Raw genomic sequence first — 20,677 nt, forward strand, 5'->3', positions numbered from 1 at the left:
GTTGGTCAATGTCTAAGACTTGCTTGGTAAGTGGATGCACTAACACTGTAAAGATTTCCTCAATGAAGCAGGAGAAATTAATGTTTAGCAGCCAATTTGTGCCCACCTCCTGACAGAGTCTCCTTCCTTGGGGCTTTTTTAGGACAGGCCTTCTCTAAGGACAGTTTTGCTTCAAAACTTTCTTCCCCTCAACTGAGAGATCGGGGATCACTCCTGACAGCTGGATCTCAAACAGGAGCTTTGATCCAGTGCCTGCTGAACTCCGCGGGTCTCAGCCGGCGTCAGAGGATGCTGGATCAAGGCTGGAGGGTCTGGAAAACATTAACTAGATATGATGTGTGGAGCCAAGAGATAAAGCTGTTAGAAAGGGGAGAGGAGGAGAAGGAGAGAAAGAAAAGGGTTCCCATGAAGATTTTTCTTCTCCATTTTACACCAACCACAGAATTTTTCGAACCACACAGAAATTTTCAGCCTTTACTACTGAGTGCTCTGGGGAATACGAAAATCTGCCATGTCACACCAAAGAACAGGCAAATAACTATTTTTTCTGTCTGAATACATACGATTACATATCTTCTTTCTTTCTCTGGTGCCTTGTCATATCAGCCCCTGCCTCATTGTATTTTTAAGAGAACTACCTGGCCCTTGATTCTTCCTGCACAAATCAAGCCATTGCCCATTTTTGCACACTGAGAAAATCCCCTGTCGTAGTCAGAGGACCTAAGACTTGCTCTGTAACATTCCCATGATTCAGCTGAAAGGGAAAAAAAAAAGCAGTCTCCTGTGTGAGAAAGGGTTTAATTGCTCTGGTTAGAAGAATTAATCTAGACAAGCACAAAGAATACAAAGAAAGGGAATGCCTCTTGTTGGAGACTGAATTTTGCTCTTGGATATGCACCTGTAACTTCTTCTGAAGTTAACAACATATCAAAGGCAGGATTAGGCCATAGGACATTTGCATCACGAGCCATGGATCCAGAGCAAGGGTGGGAACGAAGGCCCTCTTAATGAGCTGCAACAAGCAAACATTTTAGTTGCCTACCTGCTCCATTTCGGTAAAGGTGCTCTGCTCCTCATCTTCTTCCTCGATATCTGACTCTCCCACAGCAATAGGAACACAAATGGACAGGTCAGGATTGGTCATAAAATCATCATTGTCTGTAATTCCTAGGTGTTTCTCCCCATTTTTATTCATCCCATCCTCAGCGTGGTTCTCTCTGTGATTCTCCATGTCTTTGCCAAGCTCAGCGGTTGTATGGCTGTTCACACAATTGTTAAGGGCACCTGTATTCTGGGCAGCAAGCTTCATCATTGCCTTCTTTTCAGCTGTTGTCTTGGGGTGCCGGAGGACATTGCAGCAAAAATGCCACGTCGTGTATTTCACGTACTGAAGACCCCTGTTGATCCGCGCGAAAGCAAGCTGCAAGTTGTTCATCTCCCCATCCTCGTCTGGTGCCGAGAGGTTGTCAGCACTGAAAGAGCTTAGCAGCAAGGCAAGGAACAGGTTGAGCACCTGAAACCAATAAAGTTAAAAGGAAATAAATGATTAATTGTGGAGGACAAATGTTTGGTCTTGGAAGCAGGAGGGTCTGAGTCTCATCTAATCTGTGTCATCGTAACACCACCAGTATTCATGGAACTACCCCTAATTATAGGTGATTTCAGTAGGAAAAGAAGGAGTGCAGACATTTCCACTTTAATTTCAGGTGCAGAAGTTTAGCATGGATGATAACACACTGACATTCCCTTCCCCCCTCCAACACCACAAAACACAAAAGAAAGAAAAGGCAAAGCTCAGAAACAGAATATGGGATAAAATTTTCATTGGAAGATACATAGTGTAAATATTCTCATAAGTGGTGGTATAATGAATTTCCTGTAATTGCCAGTATTCCATCTTGGAGGAAATCACTACTTGCAACACTTACTGACATTCAGAAAGGTACTGCTTACATGTAGAAAAAGACCATTGGAAGAATATTTTCAGGACCTTTTTGGGTTTTACTCAGTGTGAATATTGTTATTTATATTTCATGGTATATAATGATATACATACACATGGCGCTTAAACCAAATAGTATATTTGGAAACATTTCTAAACATTTGTATGCATTTTCACAGATAGTCTTGATTTAAATATCCTCTGGGCCATGAAGAAAATCTATTGAGACTGTAAATAAATACGACCTCAGAGGTCGTATAGTTTCAAAACCTTTGCCCTCCAGGCAAAAACAAGCCATCACACTCAGGCTTAATGTGGCTAAATCTGAGCAGGGCTCACCCCCAAAGCAGGCTGGGGCCTGGAAATGCTGCTACTAGTCAGGAAAAAACTATTTGAAGATTTTCACAGATGTATGGGAAGATCCAAACTGAACTGGACACTGCAAGTTGGCTTCCTCTTGTTCCTGCAACTTCAGAACTGTCTACTTTTGCTGGTAGTGCGCTGCAAGATTAGACACAACTCCACATTTGGGTGACATATTTGATGACTTAAATCACCTTTTACCTCCTAGTTTGTTTGGGTTTTTTTTTTTGGTTTGGTTTTTTTTTTCCCCAATATATACAATTATATCCAATAAACAAAAACAGTTTCTTCTAGAAGGGTATTCCCAGTAATACATCTTGCAGGCTGGTCACCAGCTGCACTGTATGGGACATTACACCTGCTTGTGGTCCAGGAAGGAATGAGTTACAGCTTTTGTGCTGGATTGACAAGGGCAAGAAGCTCACACCGGAGGTAGATGCCTGGGATGATGGGAATGGGGCGAAGGTGACTCAAACCGATATCAGCTAAAATATATTTACCCAAAATAAACTAGGACCAAATTGCCTGGTATCAACTCATCTGCTGCCTGTACAAGGCGGGTGGGTGCCAAGCTCTGTGGCACTGCAAAGGAGAGATCAGTGCTGCAGCACTCCTGCTGTTTTAGCAATAAAATGGACTTTGTGAAGATATTTTCTCTGTGATCTCTTAATGCCACCAGAAATACTTGTAAGTCTCCTGGCTTCTGTCTTTCTGATAGTATTTTAAATTGATAAAGTCTGCTAGACCAAAATAAACAGTACTGGGCCTTACCAAAGAACCACAAGCTTTTGCTATCATCCCCCCACCCTGTTCCCCCGTATTTCAAATATTCAGAATATATGAGCTGGAATTTTGAAAACTAGCCTGGTCTTAATCACTCTAGTGCCACTGCGTTTGAAGTGTCCTGTCAGTACTGTTTTGTAAAGTGCTCTTTGCAATCACCGTGATTATAAATGAAAGCAGTTGGTAGCACAGCAGGTGCCCATGTCCATTATGAACTGCTGAATAAACTATTGGTGCACTGAGCACTACCCTGCTCTAAAGTAAAGTGAGATTAAAGCTAATTGTTTCTTAGCTGGTCCGTCATACTGAAGTGTCACTGACAGCTTGTGTGGGTCTCCTCTTAATCACTGTGGCAGTCTGGTATGAATCAATCTTTCATTACATAGCCCACTCGGAGGTATTGCAGGTGATGTTGTCTGATAGGTAGTTGAAAACCAGAATACTGGATATACTGCCAAGCGGGTGGGAGTCCATCAGCAAAGGAGTCACTGGCAGAATCACTTTAGCCATTTTCAACCAAATTTGATAGAGGGATGAGGTCTCAGAGATAACCACATTGCTACAAGCATCCTGAAAATAAGCATGTGGGTAAAGAAGAGACACTACCCAGGCCACCAGTGCAGACAAAGCTTGGAACAAGCCACAGCCTGTGTCTCCTCCCCAGCGGCAACCTAGGGACATAGGAAGGAGCTGGAGGAAGGGAGGGGATAAAGAAATCCAGAATAAAAATCTCCTGGACTTTATAGGTTCAATTCCGTTACCTTAACAGAGGTGTATACTGTTGTTTGAGGTTATCTGAGACATCTGCACCAGACCTACAGAAGATTTGTGTCCTCCTAAAGCTGCAGGCTTCATCTAACCAGGACATGACGGGGTGTCGCAGCAGGCACCAGACTGGCAGTGTTTAGGGAACTGAATCACGCTTCAAGGATGGCAGCTGCCTCCAGACTCAGACACCAAAGCTTGAGGGTATAATGGGGCATCTAAGCCCCATTTCAATCAGAAGAGGTTCATCATGAAGACAACGGAGCCTGACCAAATACAGGCGACCACGTTAGGGCTGCATGCAGCTGCCAATATGTAGTCATCTAGTGCCAACTGACCCTAGCATGGCCAAGTCATCCTGAGGCAACTGGCTGACACGACACACTATTATGGGAGATCTGTGTCTAGTTGGAGGCCAGGATGGATACCTTACAGTATCCCCAGTGGCATTAGACAAAACTGAGTCAAGCCCTAGATCTCTGCAGACTGTAGTGATAGCTCAGATGTCTTCTCCATACATGAATACCTCCATGTAGACACCCAAATTTTGTTATCTGAAGCTGAATTTCATCCTATACTTCATTAATTCTCCTGTTCACAGAATAACTTGTTTGAAATGCCTTGTTTTACTTTTCCGTATTTATTTCATACGTCAAACTACAGTTACATAAGTTTATCCAGATACACCTACAGGTGTATATAATAGGTGGTAACATTCTTACTGTTGTTATTTACCATGGATTATTAAGGCAATGTTGTTTGTTTCCCAGAAATGCAGCTGACATTTTGCACAAAGAGCTATTTGCACTTCATGCTTTTAGCCAAAAATAAATCTCAAATATCATTCCCTCCTTCTTTTATGAGCAGGTAACCTCAGAGGTGTATTGCTGGGTGTTCAAATAGAGTGAACTGCTGTATAAGCACTTTATGTTTACTTATTTCCCCCATTTCACTGTACACTGCATTTTCCAGAAAAATATATGCTCAACCCATGACACACCACATTTCCTGTAAAAGGTTACTAATAATATCCAGTCCTCCTGGTTGCTAACGCAATGCTTTCAGTTTAAGTAAAAGCAAACTAAAGACTAATTCAGTTTTCAAAAGGAATAGCAGATTTGCATGTCCATATGGAACCCCTTAAAAAGAAATCTGCTTTCCAGTGACACCAAGCAGCCAGTCTCTGAAAGCAGGTCACTTTTTTGGTCTTTGAGGTTAGGAATCAAATGACAGATGCACTCAAAGAAACTCCAGCTCCTTTAGCATGATGATGTTAAGCGTTTACCCTAATGACAATACATCGTGCTTTCATAGGCCTTCTCACTTTTAATGCCTTTCCAAAGCTAGTGACTCTGGTTATGCCATTATAAGGCACAAAGGATCAGATTCATCCAGCCCAATGTCAGGTGCCTCCCTGAGTTGCTTAAGCTGGAGGAGTTTTCTTAGGATGTCTGTAGATGATGGAGACAGTCTGGCATCCCAGGAGATGCTGAAGAGCTGAACCATCTCTGGCGGTGTCTATTGAAGCCTAGGCTAGCTTGGGTTTAATATCTCACAGCTAGATTAAAGTTAGGGCACTTACCAATGCAGACCAAATAACTAGCACAGAATCATAGCATCACAGAATATCTCAAGTTGGAAGGGACCCATAAGGATCATCAAGTCCAACTCCCTGCTCCTCGCAGGACTACCTAAAATTAAATCATATGACTAAGAGTGTCATCCATGACTTGTCAAACACAGCCAGGTGTCCAGAACGTCCTTCTTGGTGTCAACCTGGTACTCCATGCTCCAGGCCAGTGGTGTCCAACCTTTATAACCAGGCAACCTTCACCAGGTGCGAGGAGAGCACAGGATGCTTCAGCCCCATCCTGAGCAGAGCTGCAGCACACAGGTAGCAAGGCTGGCATTGCACAAAGTGCTGCACCAATTCTGCGGTCACAGCAAGTGAAGAGCATAGAGGCAAGAAGCCATGAAGCTAATTCCTAGCTCCCCAGCCATGGGGAGAAAGCAGGCTGCTGGAAGGACCCCTCCTTCCCAAAGAGCCCTAGGCAAAGGCTGCTGGTGGAGGCTGGGAGCCACAAATACTGCCAGCCCCTGCAATCCTCCTGCACTCCTGTGAATCGATTCAGCAATGCATGTGCTGCCCTGCACTCTCACTGGGGTCACACACTACCCTGAATATAGGCTGAAAACCCACTGGAAAGGCTAAGGCTATTTCTTAGCAGATTGAAAATAATTCTGTATTTCATTTAGCTAGGAGCAAGAATGATGTTGCACCTGCACAAGTTCAATGGCAGGGTTAAGCCATCTCCAAAGTGAGGTCCTCAGCTACTGGTCTTGTTTGATTGCAGAGGATCTAATACGAGTTCACCCATGTGGCTTTTCCTGTAGAGGGATCTGTCTTGACTGCACACTGCCAGCAAAACAAGTGAGTTTGATTCAAACCCCTGGTCCTTTCCTGTGCATGAGGTTTAATGAACTTCATGCTGAGCAGCAACTAAGGTCAGATGTTCTCATCTGCCCGGACCACACAGGACAAATCCTAGTAGGCTGGAGTCAGAGATGGGATCACTTTTTCAGGCGGGAGGTTCACAAAGCAGAGAAGTTCAGGAGCTGCTCTCATGAGCACTTGTTTGCTTGTAAGCCCACAGGACCCTTCAAACAACTGAAGATATTCAGACTGCAGATGTGTACTGTCATCTCCACTGTGGGAGATGGAGGATAGGGAGGACAGTTGAGAGCACCTATGAGGGACCTGTGTCACCTGAGGGTGCTTCCCTGTGGAAGAGGAATCTCCTAGGAGCCAGCTAAGCAGGTTTTTCTGTAACAACGGGGTCCAGAGCAGAAAACATGCCCCATCAGTGAATTCTGTCATGCAAAAAAGAAAGCAACTAAAACAAATTGTATCCCTGTGGCAGCACATTGTCACTGTTGTCACTCAGCTGTATAGAAAAGCCCAGGCAGAGCAGCATGGTGAAGTACCTGCCAGGATCATCAACTACTCATCTAATACTTTTTTTGTGGATAAAACAGGACCCATACACCTCAAGCTATTCAAACTCACTTCTCCGGCAGTGCCTGTTAGACACAGATCAGCAAGAAGCTCTTCAGGCACTCGCTGACCAGTGGAAGAAACTGATTTTCTTCCTTCCTGTGTGTTTTCTGATGGCAGTGGACATCTGCACTGTTCTTTGTCTACCACAGGTGGGAAAGATGCAGTTTTCTCTTTGGAGACCTTGATGACTTCTAGCAAGCCTAATACAATATTTACCAATTATTTTATTTTGTTTACTGTAGCAAAATCCATGAAGCGGCAAAGAAAAACTGCTCATAAAGGAGCTTTCACAGCACCAAGAAAGTGTGAGATCTAAGTTTAAGCCAGAGACCTGCAGTAATAGGTCATCTAGTCCATCTCTCTGCTACTGGAGGATTATTTGTTTCCTTGGAAGTGTATTTTCCAGTCCTTTGTACATTTTGATCCCAGGGCAAAGTTTACCAAGAGAGAGTACTCCTGCAAAAAGCAATTTACATGATCAGCTATTTTCTATATTCCCTTTTCTATTACTTCAGCTATTTGTGCTTGGATAAGAGGCTTATATCCTCCCAGTCCAGTTTCTCATTATCCTGTAGTCAATCTCATAATCCCATTCTCGTCATATCTTAGTTTCTTGCTGTCGAAATGATCATGATGCCACAAGTATGGCATGAGATCCTTGTGGCTAGGGGGAGGTGGGAGAGAATACAGGCTGTAGAAGGATTGATCTCTTTCATGTTTCTTGCCCAAGATCAGCTAGGAAAACACATGGAAATGGGGATATGGATTTCCTGCCTTGCAGCCATACAATTTCCCAAGTGGACTGTGTTTGATTCTACAAGGCAGGCTAGCAGTTGTAGATGAGAGGTTTGTGGGACAATATAGTACCTGTTTGTTGTAACAGGAATTTTTTCCTGTCAACTCCATGTTAATCTGTTTGGTGAAATAACTAGTTTATCTATTTAAATATAAATAATAATATAAATAAATATAATAATATAAAAAGAAAATTTATAAAAACAATGCACCAAATTCAACTTATTTCCCATGTAAGATCCCTAAACTACTTTATGATGGTAATGAGAGCAGATGTTCTCCACAGGAAAGAAAAATGGAAGTATCCAGAGGGTAGTGGTCAATGGCTCAATGTCCAGATGGAGATTGGTGACGAGTGGCGTCCCGCAGGGGTCTGTATTGGGACCAGTACTGTTTAATGTCTTCATCAATGACATAGAGAGTGGGATCGAGTGCACCCTCAGCAAGTTTGCAGATGACACCAAGCTGAGTGGTGTGGTCGACACACCAGAGGGACGGGATGCCATCCAGAGGGACCTGGACAAGCTCAAGAAGTGGGCCCCTGTGAACCTCATGAGGTTTAACAAGGCCAAGTGCAAGGTCCTGCACCTGGGTCGGGGCAAGCCCCGGTATCAATACGGGCTGGGGGATGAAGGGATGGAGAGCAGCCCTGCCCAGAAGGACTTGGGGGTACTGGTGGATGAAAAGCTGGACAGGAGCCAGCAATGTGCGCTCGCAGCCCAGAAGGCCAATCGTATCCTGGGCTGCATCCAAAGCAGCGTGGCCAGCAGGTCGAGGGAGGGGATTCTGCCCCTCTACTCTGCTCTGCTGAGACCCCACCTGGAGTCCTGCGTCCAGCTCTGGAGCCCTCAGCATAAGAAAGACACGGACCTGTTGGAGCGGGTCCAGAGGAGGGTCATGAAAATGATCAGGGGGATGGAACACCTCTCCTCTGAAGAAAGGCTGAGAGAGTTGGGGTTGTTCAGCCTGGAGAAGAGAAGGCTCCAGGGAGACCTTATTGCAGCCTATCAGTACTTCAAGGGGGCTTATAAAAAAGATGGCAGCAAACTTTTTAGCAGGGCCTGTTGCGACAGGACAAGGGGGAATGGCTTTAAACTAAAGGGGGGAGATTTAGACTAGATTTAAGGAAGTAATGTTTTACGCTGAGGGTGGTGAAGCAGTGGAAGAGGTTTCCCAGAGAGGTGGTGGATGCCCCATCCCTGGAAACATTCCAGGTCAGGTTGGACGGGGCTCTGAGCAACCTGATCTAGTTGAAGATGTCCCTCCCACGGCAGCGGGGGTTCGACTAGCTGACCTTTAGAGGTCCCTTCCAACCCAAACTATCCTATGATTCTAAGCAATATGGTGGGAATAATGCTCTGATATGCAAATATAAAAGTGATTTCATGTGAACGATTTCCATTTTCCCAAAGAAAGAAGAGAACTAGGCCTGATTTTTCCCCTAGCCTCACAGCTACCATGTGCATTTCCACTGCCTATACAGAACAGCGCTCGCAAACAGTCTGCTTGAAAAGTGTAGCCCTGGGGCACGGCTGGCACTCACACTCCCTTTAGGGGAGTTGAAGGCATCTAGGATTGCCTTGGTAGACAGGCTAGATCCAATCCATATGGCCAGAGGAGCTTGGGCCCAACGTGTCCCATCCTAAAGCTGATGGCTACACCAGGTAAGATGAAACGAAGGAGTAAAAATGCCTTTTCTCTCCATTGACTGTGAAGAATAGGTAGAGTGGCTGATACAGCTGTACCTATCTGCACAGTAGACTCTAGAAACCGGGTGAGATGAATGTCCCCCTCATTCCATTAGTGTTTTTGTAGTATTTACCATAAGACTAAGAGTTTTGCTGACCATTCTCCACTTCAGGTATTAACATTACATTTCCCCGCAGTTTCAGTGATCTCTTGTGCAGCTGGTTGTCTTTAAGCAGTACAAGGCAGAGAAGTGATGCTGGATGGCAGCTGTGCTCACCCATGTTTGATGGTGTGTGCATGGGTGGGGGGAACGGTCACCCTATTTCTCGCTTCAGAGTTTAAAGGGGTATGTATAATTAATGGGACAGATTCCTCGGTGCTGTTCTTGCCACTTTACATAGGAGTAAATCTCCTTGAGTAATGGAAGGGTAGATTAAGCCCATTAATTACACTTCACAGCACCTTTGTGTCACACAGGAGTTTTCTGAGGTCATTTTAAGCTGCCATTCATCCCTCCCTGCTTTCAGTGGAGCTATAAAGCTGCACTAGCATTGGGGTATGTCAGAGCTGGCATGGGTACATCCTATCGAGAGGAGGAGGCAGACAAAGGGCACCACGTCAACATTGCTCTTGCTGCCAGTCTGACACGCTGGACCACACGACGAAAACAGCTCTTCAGAATGGGAGGCTGAACTGGGAGGGGAGGCTGGCACTTCCCCAGCTCCAATCTCACAAGGACCAGCCACTAGCCTCTGCCTCTCCTCTCCCCCAGGCAGGCTCTGCAGCACCCCGAAAGCAGGCAGAATGAGGGGACCTATGTCCTTGTCACCCTGAAACACAGATCTGAGGCAACCCATGACACTTCTTACCACAACCTGGTGGATCCCTCATATTGCCAAGTCTTTTTCATTTGTATTCCACCTGCGTGGGTATAAACGTGCACACAAACCGTACCACTCCGAGTGCTGGTCAAAAACTACTGAATTGAATTTAGATTTTTTTTATTTTAGCTGATGACTTTCAGTGTTTTTTGAAAGTAAATCCCTTAGAAGTATCAGAAGATGAGTCTCTGGAAACCAAGTGCTTCCTGATCTGAAAATCTTATTCTCCAAGTCCAATTTGAGAGAGGAGGGTGGGATGGTGAGTGGAGGCAGATATATTCTTTCCACTACTAAAGCCACAGCATAAAAGCAAACGTCCCCACAGGTTTTTCATCAGATATAAAACCAACACTAATTCACCAGCATAGCAAGAGGTCCATCAGAGCTGCTGTGGACTTCTCAAACCACTGTCTAGATGGACAAACAGTGCTACTGGACAAGCCCAGTTGCAAACCTCTGCCAGCAAGACAGCTGTATTCACGATGTTAAAGGCTCAACATACCCCAAAAACATTAGGAAAACTATGGAAAGTTTATTGGTTACAAACCAATTACCTTTGCGCTCAGTCAACAAAAGGGTTTAGCTGTCATGGTGGATGTCAAGACAATTAGAGAGCAAAACAGACTGCACAGACTTGGACTGACTGTACACACTTGAGAGTCTTTGCTATTGCTGCTCCCAGTAAGGAGTGATGATACGTGAGAAACACCCATATTATCCCTGGAATATTTTCAGTACTCGTATGCAAACACCACCTCATCAGCTGCTCTATCAATTATTATACAATGACTAGACACAAGAAAACAAAAATAATTTTGGAAGTTTAAGCTCTGTGGTTTTTACCCAGAGACCACAGCAGCCCTAACCCTGCATGGCTGGGCTCACGTGGAGGACACTGCCCGGTCAAGGCAGAGTGGGATCCCTGGAGTCATCCCTTTAAGATTCGGGTCCTACACCTCCCCGGAGAGGGGGACACCCAGCCATGACCAAAGACTGTGCTAAGATTTGCACTCAGTCATCTACAGGCCATCGTGTCCCTTGGGCAGTCAGGACTGGAGATCAAGAGAAAGAGGTAATTCCCATTCACACATGGCAGAAAACATCTGGGGAAAGGTAAGCCACAGAGAACCAAAAGGATAAAAAAACTCCTGGAAACAGAATAGCAGAGAAAGAAAACCAGTGAAAATGGCCACAGTAAGGAATGACTTCCCTGCATCGAATATATTACACCAAAGCAAAATCAATATGAGGGTAGGTCCAGAGACTAGAAAATTGAATCAGAGAGTCAAGAAGTAATTAATACTAGCTTTTCTTTCTTCTTTTTTTTTTTTTTTTTTTTTTTTTTAATAAGGAGGTGAACACTATTTCCTTTAAAAGTTATTTTCTAAGCCATTTCCCAGGTTTGATACTATAACTTGGGCTCCATCATGCAATCACACTTTCCTATCAAGTGAAATGTGAAAAGGATGCCTATTTAGTGAATTTGGGGGATTGTAAGGAAGTTCTGATTTTCTGCATTTTGCAGGTGCAGATTCCTGGGATGGCAGAACAGAGTGACAGAGCTGTCTGCCAGCCAGGCGGGCCTCTGTCAGGAAAGCTACGAAATAGATTTCTACTAGTAATTTTGCACAGTACGAAATCTCCTGCCTTCACAGCACACGGCTGGGCTTGCAGCTTTCACATATCTCTGCTGGAGAAGACTGATGACTCAAAAGCATGACAAAACCTTATCTTTCATTAAAGAAACAGGGCAGGAGGGTTTGCCAGCAGTGTTGCCAGTTATATTTCCAGAACGAGAGCCACCCTATATTTGCAAGGCAGAAGGTGGTGACACACATGCCTCACTGCTGTCCTAAAAAGTGACCCATTTCCTCTGCCATCATCTGCTCTGGGCTCCCATGAAGCCCCCAGTCAGCAGCCCGTCCCCTTTGGTCCCTGGCTTAGCTGTGGCTACTTCTGCAGGTTTCTCAGTGCTTCCTAAAGCCCCAGGGAGATATCCTTGTTCTTTTGCAAGGAACGGAAGGCAGTGGATGTCCTTTCTTCCCACAGTGTATGTCTATAGGACAAAGCTGGCTCTGAGCTGTGTTTTGCAGAGAAGCATTACTAAAAACATAAGAAAAGCACTTCGTGGAGGACTGGCTACCAGCATCCTTCGAATCATGTCTGTGCTCAACCGCATGTTCAAAGCAAATGCTTCTTTCCAGGCATGATGACCTCATCTTTGACTACATTCTTATATGAGGAAATACAAAAGTATTTTGCTGATGTGGAAATTTGAAAATTATTTTATTTATTAATTGTATTCTGTGTGCCTGGCTGAAATTCCAGCAATTGGGGTTGTTCAAAATCTTCTTTAGTGCAAGATGGACATAAAATTGGCAAAGCAAAGGAGAAAGTTGGTGGTGTAAGTTGTCCATAAGAGCATTTTTATGAGTTTATGCTCACTGCCAGTCTGCTAGAGAGAAGAAAGGAACTGAGAGCTAGGCAGCTAGTCCATTTTATGATCTAAAAATTGCATCACAGTAGTAAACAAAGACAAGCCAAAGATTGTTCTCCATCTCTAAGGGTAAGCAGCTGACCTCCCTTCCCCACTCTTCCCCCAGGCAGGATTGCTGTGTGGCTGCTGTCCCCAGCCAGGGCTGTCCCATTTATGCCCAGGCACCAGCTGGGATGGGGTGGCCAGGGAACGTCCTACCGAGACAGAGGAGGGACACTCATAATATTTGAGTTCATGCCCTGGCCAGTTTATAGATGCAGCCACCTGCCTGTGTTTTCAAGCAGAGAGACATCAGGAGGCATTTTGCACTTGCTGAATCTCTCAGAAAAAGGATGGCATGATATCTAAATGTGGGAGACAAGAGAATTACAGGAGAGGAGAAGGAACATAGAAGTCCTTCAGGAAGAAACACCCATACAAAGGAGTTTGTAGCACAAGGAGCATGAGAGTGCTCTTAGTTGTGTGGTTGCAACAAACGAGTATACATGAGGGGGGCCAGAAAGAGAAGGGAACTGGTGGTGGGGAGGAGGCAGCAAACAGAGGGAAAGGGGGACGAACTAAGAGTAGAGCTGCTTGAAAAACGTCCACCCCCAAAGACAATGTAAGTGCCTCTTTTCATCTCCACAAAAATTCAGCATGGAAAATATCAAGTATACTTCAATCCAAACCCTAAGATCAGTTAGCAAGTACTCTTTTCTGAGAAAATATGACTATGACCCACAGAAGGCAGAGCTTCTGTACAAAAATTGGCTTGGTAAAAAAGTAAAACCACTTTTGCATTGAAACAATTACAAGAATTTCAAATGGCTTCAGGACACAGACTTGGAATTTGCTTGTGCGTTGGGAAGGGTGAAGTCAAGGTACACGATGAGATGGAGCTTGCAGAAGATGTCATGAAAGGCAGAAAGCCAAAGCAATGTTGAAAGAGGAGGAGATTAGCTCAAAGCATGAGACCAGGAAGACTACAGCAGACATATGTGGCAATGTCAAAGAGGGGATTACTATAATCAAGGCCAGAGCTGAACAAAAAGAAAGAAAATGCATTTTAGGTAGAAGAAAAATAAAGGAAGGGCAGGTTTGGGTCATATTCAATGAGAACTAATTTAAACAAGAATCTGGCTGGGGATGACCCAAACAAAACAGGAAGAAGAAAAGATAACACATGAAATCTAGAGTCAGGGAAATAGAACAAGAGAGACTTAAATAGCAGCAGAGAAATAAAAATGTTAAGAGGGATGAAAAAACAACAGGTCTGATTCTCCTTTCCTTTGCACCGTTTGCAGTAATACAAAATCGATAGAGTAGATCCGTATCTGTTGGAGATTCTCCTCAGCAAATGTGGGCCAGTGGTTTTATTTGATTTAGAGGAGTTTAACAGAGTAAGAGCCAGCCAAGCTGACTTTTGGGTGCAGGAGGAAATGTGGGATGGTAGCAGGAGACCAAAGGCAGGACCTCTTTGACCGCAGGAACTTCTTACTGTTCAATAAGACCCAAAAAGGCAGGAAACTGGCATCTAATCCTGTGTACTACATTTAGTTTCCAGTTGTATTCTTCAGCATATTTCTTTGGGAAGCCACAGACCATGTTGCCACGTACGTGCTAGTTCGAAAAATGCAGATATGAATATGGACTGTACATGGAAAAGATAAATTCCAGTCTCTTTCAAATGTCATACACCTCCTAAGAAGGTTAAGGCTGTCATGACTAGCTGATTGTTTCACATATCCCTTTTAACAAGCTATTTCTAGAGGCAACTGTTAGAATGAACTGCTCACTGCTTAGTTTTGGTGGGGAAAAAAAAATAATTTTAACTGATTTTTTTCTTTTAAAACAAAAGTATAAAATGTTTAAGAGTAATGAATAATGTATTAAATTTGTACCACCTGGTCTATTTTAATATTAAAACCTTGCCCTTCCCTCAACACATGCTAGGAAGAATTCTATTGTCATTACCCTTTCAATGACACACAGACAACTCTCACAGTGACATTAATAAAAAGAGACACATTTAGTTGTATCTACCTTTGCACACTCTTGTCCAATTAAATTTGACTCAGTGTCTTCTAGAATTTTAATAACTACCTAGCTATTAGCAAGAACTTAACCACTGACAAAACCCTACTTACACTATTAACTAAGGACAGACGTAGTACAAAAAATGGGCAGTATTTTACCCTACTGATGCCTACTATATTAACAGGGCTGCAGTTTTTATTTTAAAAACTCAGCTCCTCTTCAGTCCCCAGACTACAACCAAATCTCAACAAATAAACCACTAGTATCATCTTCACAAATAAAATATATATAGGTACATATATATACGGTGGATCCTATTAAAAAAATTTCATCTTGTCAGCAGTTCATATAATGGAGTCAATGCTTAAGCAATTTTTTTAGAGAAATATCTCTGACTTGGAAACACAATTAGGACAAAAAACATAAGGATGGTTTTCAAGGGGCAGGTTGATTAACTAATGTATTAGCATTCTTCTTCCTCCATATTTCTAATAAGTCTCACACCCATGAAAGTTAATGAGAGAGAGTTTCATATTCCCTTGTATACATACCTATGGAAGAGCACTAGCATTATTATCAGATTTTATTCCTCTCTGATACATCCCAGTGACTCAATTATAGATCAAGAAGCAATACTTATAATTCTACTGATTAAAATCTGCACCAAATGCCAAAATCTGTCAGAGCCCACCAATTAATCTGGTTTGAGTTATTGCTTTTGGGAATTCCTTGTTTCACAGATGAAAAAAGAGCCTTAGTCCAATTTTTTGTTTTCAGCCTCCTCTGAGCTGCATCAGAAGCAAAAGCTCCCTCCTCTTCTGTATGCCAACTTTTATTAGGATTTTGGCTATTTGTATTTAAAAAGATCTACCTTCCTGTGGATGGACGTTGCAGGGAAAAAATTGGCAGATTTTGGTATATGTTCAACATGGACACCATATAATACCTTGGAAACAGGAACTGAACACACTTGTCCCCTAATACAAGATGCATGCTCAGATTTAGTCACCAAGTGCCAAGATTCAACTCTTCAGAAGAAACAACTGAGCCTGTGGCAGGATACAGAAACTCATAAATCTGGAGTGACAGAAGGAAGCAGATTACTTTTTAGGAGTACATTTTGAAAGTAGTTTCTCCTCCCATCTGTTCTCAGGTGCATTTCCCTCACATCTCTTGGGCAAAGCAGCCCTATACCTTCCAGCTTTGAATGGACTCTACTTAAGCTACTATACAATGGCATTTTTGAAACCCAGCAGTCTTTGATGGTCCGTCATAAATATCCTGAGGTTAATTTCCCCAGACTTTTTAGCACCAGCATCTGGTGTTACACATGCGGGTGGGATTACATCTACTCAAAAAAATAAATGATATTTGTGTGGGCACTGATAAATCACACAATTTGTAAAGCCTGGAGTCTTAGGCAAAAGGTTTGTCATTAAAGTAACTCATATGAGGATGCAAGCTTTCCATCTCTGCTAGGAGTCATCAGAAGCAACTGGACTGATTGATGGTTGGTGTCAGGATTTATCTTTTTGATTCATCACATGATGCTATCTGTTTCTGGTGGACCTTTCATTACTCTTGAGGATGTTTAATACTTAAGTAGATATAGCCAGAAGTTTGCTCAAAAGCATCAGCTATCGGAGCGCTCTGCTTCCCAGACACCGCTCAAGCAAGGATGGATAATGGAGAATACAAATAGCAAAAATTGCCTTGGGACACATAGACTATGCAGGTAGCTGGCATGAAAAATATGAAGGGAGAAGCTGGGTAATGTGCTGGGGTTTAGCTACTTTCCTCTGAGGTTTGAATTCTCCAGTATCACACTAAATGTACCCGCTGCCAGCCGTAAGCATACATCAGTGGAAGCAAAAAGAATGGTAACGTGCTGACAGTTGTTTTGACTCTATTTTGCTTGTGTCCCCAAATGTGCTTATTCATGTATTCTGGGCTGCTCTTCTGCAAAGCTGCACGTGACTCAGGAAAGAAAATTCACCTCCCTTATATAAATGTCTGAGTTGATGAGACAGACTCAAATGACACTTCCACTTCTCGCTAATGATCCCTTGGACTCCCTGGCTTCTTCTGGACCCTCTAACTCCAGCCCCCATCTCCAGTATTCCCCCAGCTCTCATTATGGCTCCTGTAGCTTTCTGATGAGTCCTCCTACTCCACGGTGCCCCACATGCACTCCGCTCGCCGCTTTGCAGATTTTATGTGTCCTGACGATGACTGTTACTGACATGCCTATTCTTGCCTGTTTGTCTAGTGGCCTTCTCAGCTGATGTAACCAAAACACAAATGCACATTTCCAGAATGTTAGGAGCTGCTGAAAGAGCAGATAAGGTGAACAATGGCATCCAGGACACGAACATGGGGGTGCAGAGAGAGCGGAGGGAAGGCAGTGCTCATGCAAGACTTGGGACAACCTGAACTTCTCTTTGAACGTCCTGCAGATGCAGGTTTCCTTGAAAAACACTGTTCTTCCCCAGCTTTATATAGTGGCATCCTATCCCCTCTTCCTTCCATTTGGCAAGAAGTGGAGCTGGTGGGCCCCAAGGAAAGTACCTGCTTGGTGGTAGAAGTACAAAAGCTTAGGACGCAGACCTCTACCGTCATTTGAAAATTAAAAAAAATAAAACCTAAAATGTTGTAACTCGGGTTTGTAATACCTGCTCCTCAAACTTGCTTTAACTTCCAGCAAGCATATCTGACCTAGAATTTGCAATTAGAAGGCACACAATGTTTTAAAATTCCAGTTCATTTATATTAATCATCAGATGCAATATAAATACTACATTTCCCTCCAAGGAGATTAACCTTTATTCACAGAGTGGATGTCTTCAGTGGTCACCATGAATAAGAACATGTTTGTCATTAAATGCAAAAATAATTAACTTGATTCAGGGCAGCAAGTCTGGCTGCAACTCTTGAGTTGTACATTTCTCTAGGGATAGACAGTAAAAACCATGAAAATGGGGCTTCGGTAGTTCTACATTTGTATATAATTTGAAAAGAAAATAAGGAGGTAGCTGGAAATGTGCTATCATATACCATTAATGTTCCATTTTCATTCGTTTATTGGCACAAGAAATCTTAATGAATGAGGCCTCATTCCTTTGGGGTAAAGCAACCCGTAATCACCCTGTAAAAAGTTTCATGGTCTTGAAAACCCTTGGTGTAATGCTTCATTTCTTTTAAAAACACCAGAGTCTTGATGTAGCTTCCCTCAGTGACAGTCCCTTCATGTCAGGCAGAAATACAAGTCTCATCTGAAGACCTTCTTTGACCATCAAAATGTGCTTTTGCTGTCTGAGCTCTTGAAATGTAAAATTGTAATCCACTTTTACCTAGGCCTGTTAGATGCCTAGCTATTTTGCTATTACTTGTGATTTTACCACAAGGGACAGTGATAGTTCTCTATATCCATTTCATTTAAACAAAGAGAAAATCTGACACATTACCATAAACCTCTTTCAAGCCTGGCTGTGATCTGCTGAGAAATTTGCAGTGATGGAGATGTATCAGCATTGGGTGAGACAGGACTTTATGGCTGCTTCTACACTAATAAATTAAATGTGCCCAGGAACATTTTATGGCACTGAGGACAAATGGAAAAGATCATCTTGCTCCATATTATTAAACTTCTTTATATCCTGTGCTGACCACAAACTTCCAGCTGGGATAGTCCCTTGCCTGTGAAACTCTTGTTACATCCATACAGTTGGCCAGCTGATGGGTACCCCCAGGATGGGCTATCAGTCTGCCTACACAGCGGCCATACACACTCCCTCTTATGTTCCTCGATTAGGGATCGTGGTGCTCACGTGGCAACACTCAGCAATTAACTCTAGGAAATGGTTTTAGACAGAAACAAATCCCCCATGCTGAAGACCATACAATCCAAATAGTAGCCCTGTCTTACACAATTATACACTATACACCACAGCTACCTCCTTTTCTAGGTTTTTGTTGTTTGCTTGACTGCAAACACCAAACTAAAGGCAACATTAGCAAACTGTCCTGGTTTCGGCAGGGATAGAGTTAATTTCCTTCCTAGTAGCTGGTACAGTGCTGTGTTTTGGGTTTAGGATGAGAACAATGTTGATAACGCACCGATGTTTTAGTTGTTGCTAAGCAGTGCTTACACTAGCCAAGGACTTTTTAGTTTCCCATGCTCTACCGACTGAGCAGGCTGGAGGTGCACAAGGAGCTGGGAGGGGGCACAGCCAGGACAGCTGACCCCAACTGGCCAGAGGGACATTCCATACCATGGGACGTCATGCTCAGTACATCAACTGGGGAAAGCTGGCCGGGGGGGCCGCTGCTCGGGGACTGGCTGGGCATCGGTCAGCGGATGGTGAGCAATTGCACTGTGCATCACTTGCTTTGTGTATTATTATTATTATCATATTATTATTATTATCATCATATTATTATTATAATTTTATTTCAATTATTAAACTGTTTTTATCTCAACCCAGGAGTTTTTCTCACTTGTGCTCTTCCAATTCTCTCCCCCATCCCACCGGGGGTGGGGGGAGTGAGCGAGCAGCTGCGTGGTGCTTAGTTGCTGACAGGTTAAACCATGACAGCAAACAAAGAAAAAAAAAAAAAACCAAAGCTAATCAGAATTAAACATTTATCACATGCCTTTACTTTGTTCCTAATGTTAAAAAAATAGGCAGGAAAGAAAACAATTTATCTGAATAGACAAAAAAAAAAAAAATAGGCAGGCACACATGGAAAGTGACTTTGCCCAACTGTAGGATTACAGCCATAACTACTAAGTATTAGATAGCCACATGGGACCCAATGACTCCTTATGGTACTTAGGGTCTGCTACTTAGGAAGGTGATTCAGGGTAGGAAACTGCTATGAATTTCTTCTCGTAGACTAAGCTTCACATATAGAATCATAGAAACATTTAGGTTGGAAAGGACCTTTAAGATCATTGAGTCCAACCGTTGACCTAGCACTGCCAAGTCCGCCACTAAACCATGTCCCTAAGCGCCACATCTACACATCTTTTAAATACCTCCAGGGATGGTGACTCCATATGCCTGTAGTCACTTCTTTCCCACCCAAACAATCCTCCCCATCCCAAATCTCTCTCTTGCACATTCATCAGGCCAAGATCTGTGCTAAATGGCCCTTCATCCCTCGCGCCCTTCTCCTCCTTCTCGGACATTTATTCCCATCCAGGTTGCATTGGTGGTGCTCAGGACAACCTTTTAGCAGTAGGAAGGGAGGCTTTTGTGGAAGGACATGTTGAAGTGGAATTACTAAGAAGCTATGTATTGCTCACATTCCCTGTAACTTGTTTTTTTTCTCTCTTGCCCTGCTGCAGAGACACGACTCTGTCAGAACAGCTCTGGTAATATGCCATTTTATCAACAGATTGTGGCTGTTAAAGATAAAAAAGGTGCTGAATGAGGCCTAATGAGGTTTTTTTGGTGTCTGACCAGCTTGAGAATCCACAGATTTTAACCTGATGGAGGTTTAGCAGCACTTTCCCAGAACACCTCTTCAAGGAATTGTCCTACACTGACTTGTAGGGAGTGACAAACCTCTTTCTTCCAATAATGTGACATTTCCAGATTTCTGTGTGTCACAGTCATGGGCTGTGTTAAAACAGAAAAAATAGCCATTAAGGTTTCCTGAGGTGTGGAAGCAGAATAAAGGGACGGGCTCCAGGCATATCTGACTTTTTCAGAGAAAAGTTTCCATTGGGTTTAACCAAAGCAGGCCATTTCAAATCTCATCCAAACCATGCTGATCAGCTCTGCTGCCAGGCACTCAAATTACCATAGGAAGGTACTGGAAGGTCCTCTTGGGTCACCAAGACAAGGCCCCTGCTAACATGGGTTGTTTTCTTCACAAACTAA

The 20,677-nt window shown here is 43.3% G+C and overlaps 1 protein-coding gene across 4 annotated transcripts in view; it reads right to left on the reverse strand.

Moving 5' to 3' along the window:
* Positions 1 to 20,677, reverse strand: part of SCN5A (sodium voltage-gated channel alpha subunit 5) — a 176,231-nt gene that overhangs the window by 68,883 nt on the left and 86,671 nt on the right. For all 4 annotated transcript variants that reach the window (XM_076331980.1, XM_076331978.1, XM_076331979.1 and 1 more), the window contains one exon: positions 1,043 to 1,513. In XM_076331980.1, coding sequence (XP_076188095.1) covers positions 1,043 to 1,513 — 471 coding nt within the window. The remainder of the gene's footprint in view (positions 1 to 1,042; positions 1,514 to 20,677) is intronic.

Source organism: Aptenodytes patagonicus, chromosome 2 (genome assembly GCF_965638725.1).
Source record: "Aptenodytes patagonicus chromosome 2, bAptPat1.pri.cur, whole genome shotgun sequence".
NCBI classification, from domain to species: domain Eukaryota; kingdom Metazoa; phylum Chordata; class Aves; order Sphenisciformes; family Spheniscidae; genus Aptenodytes; species Aptenodytes patagonicus.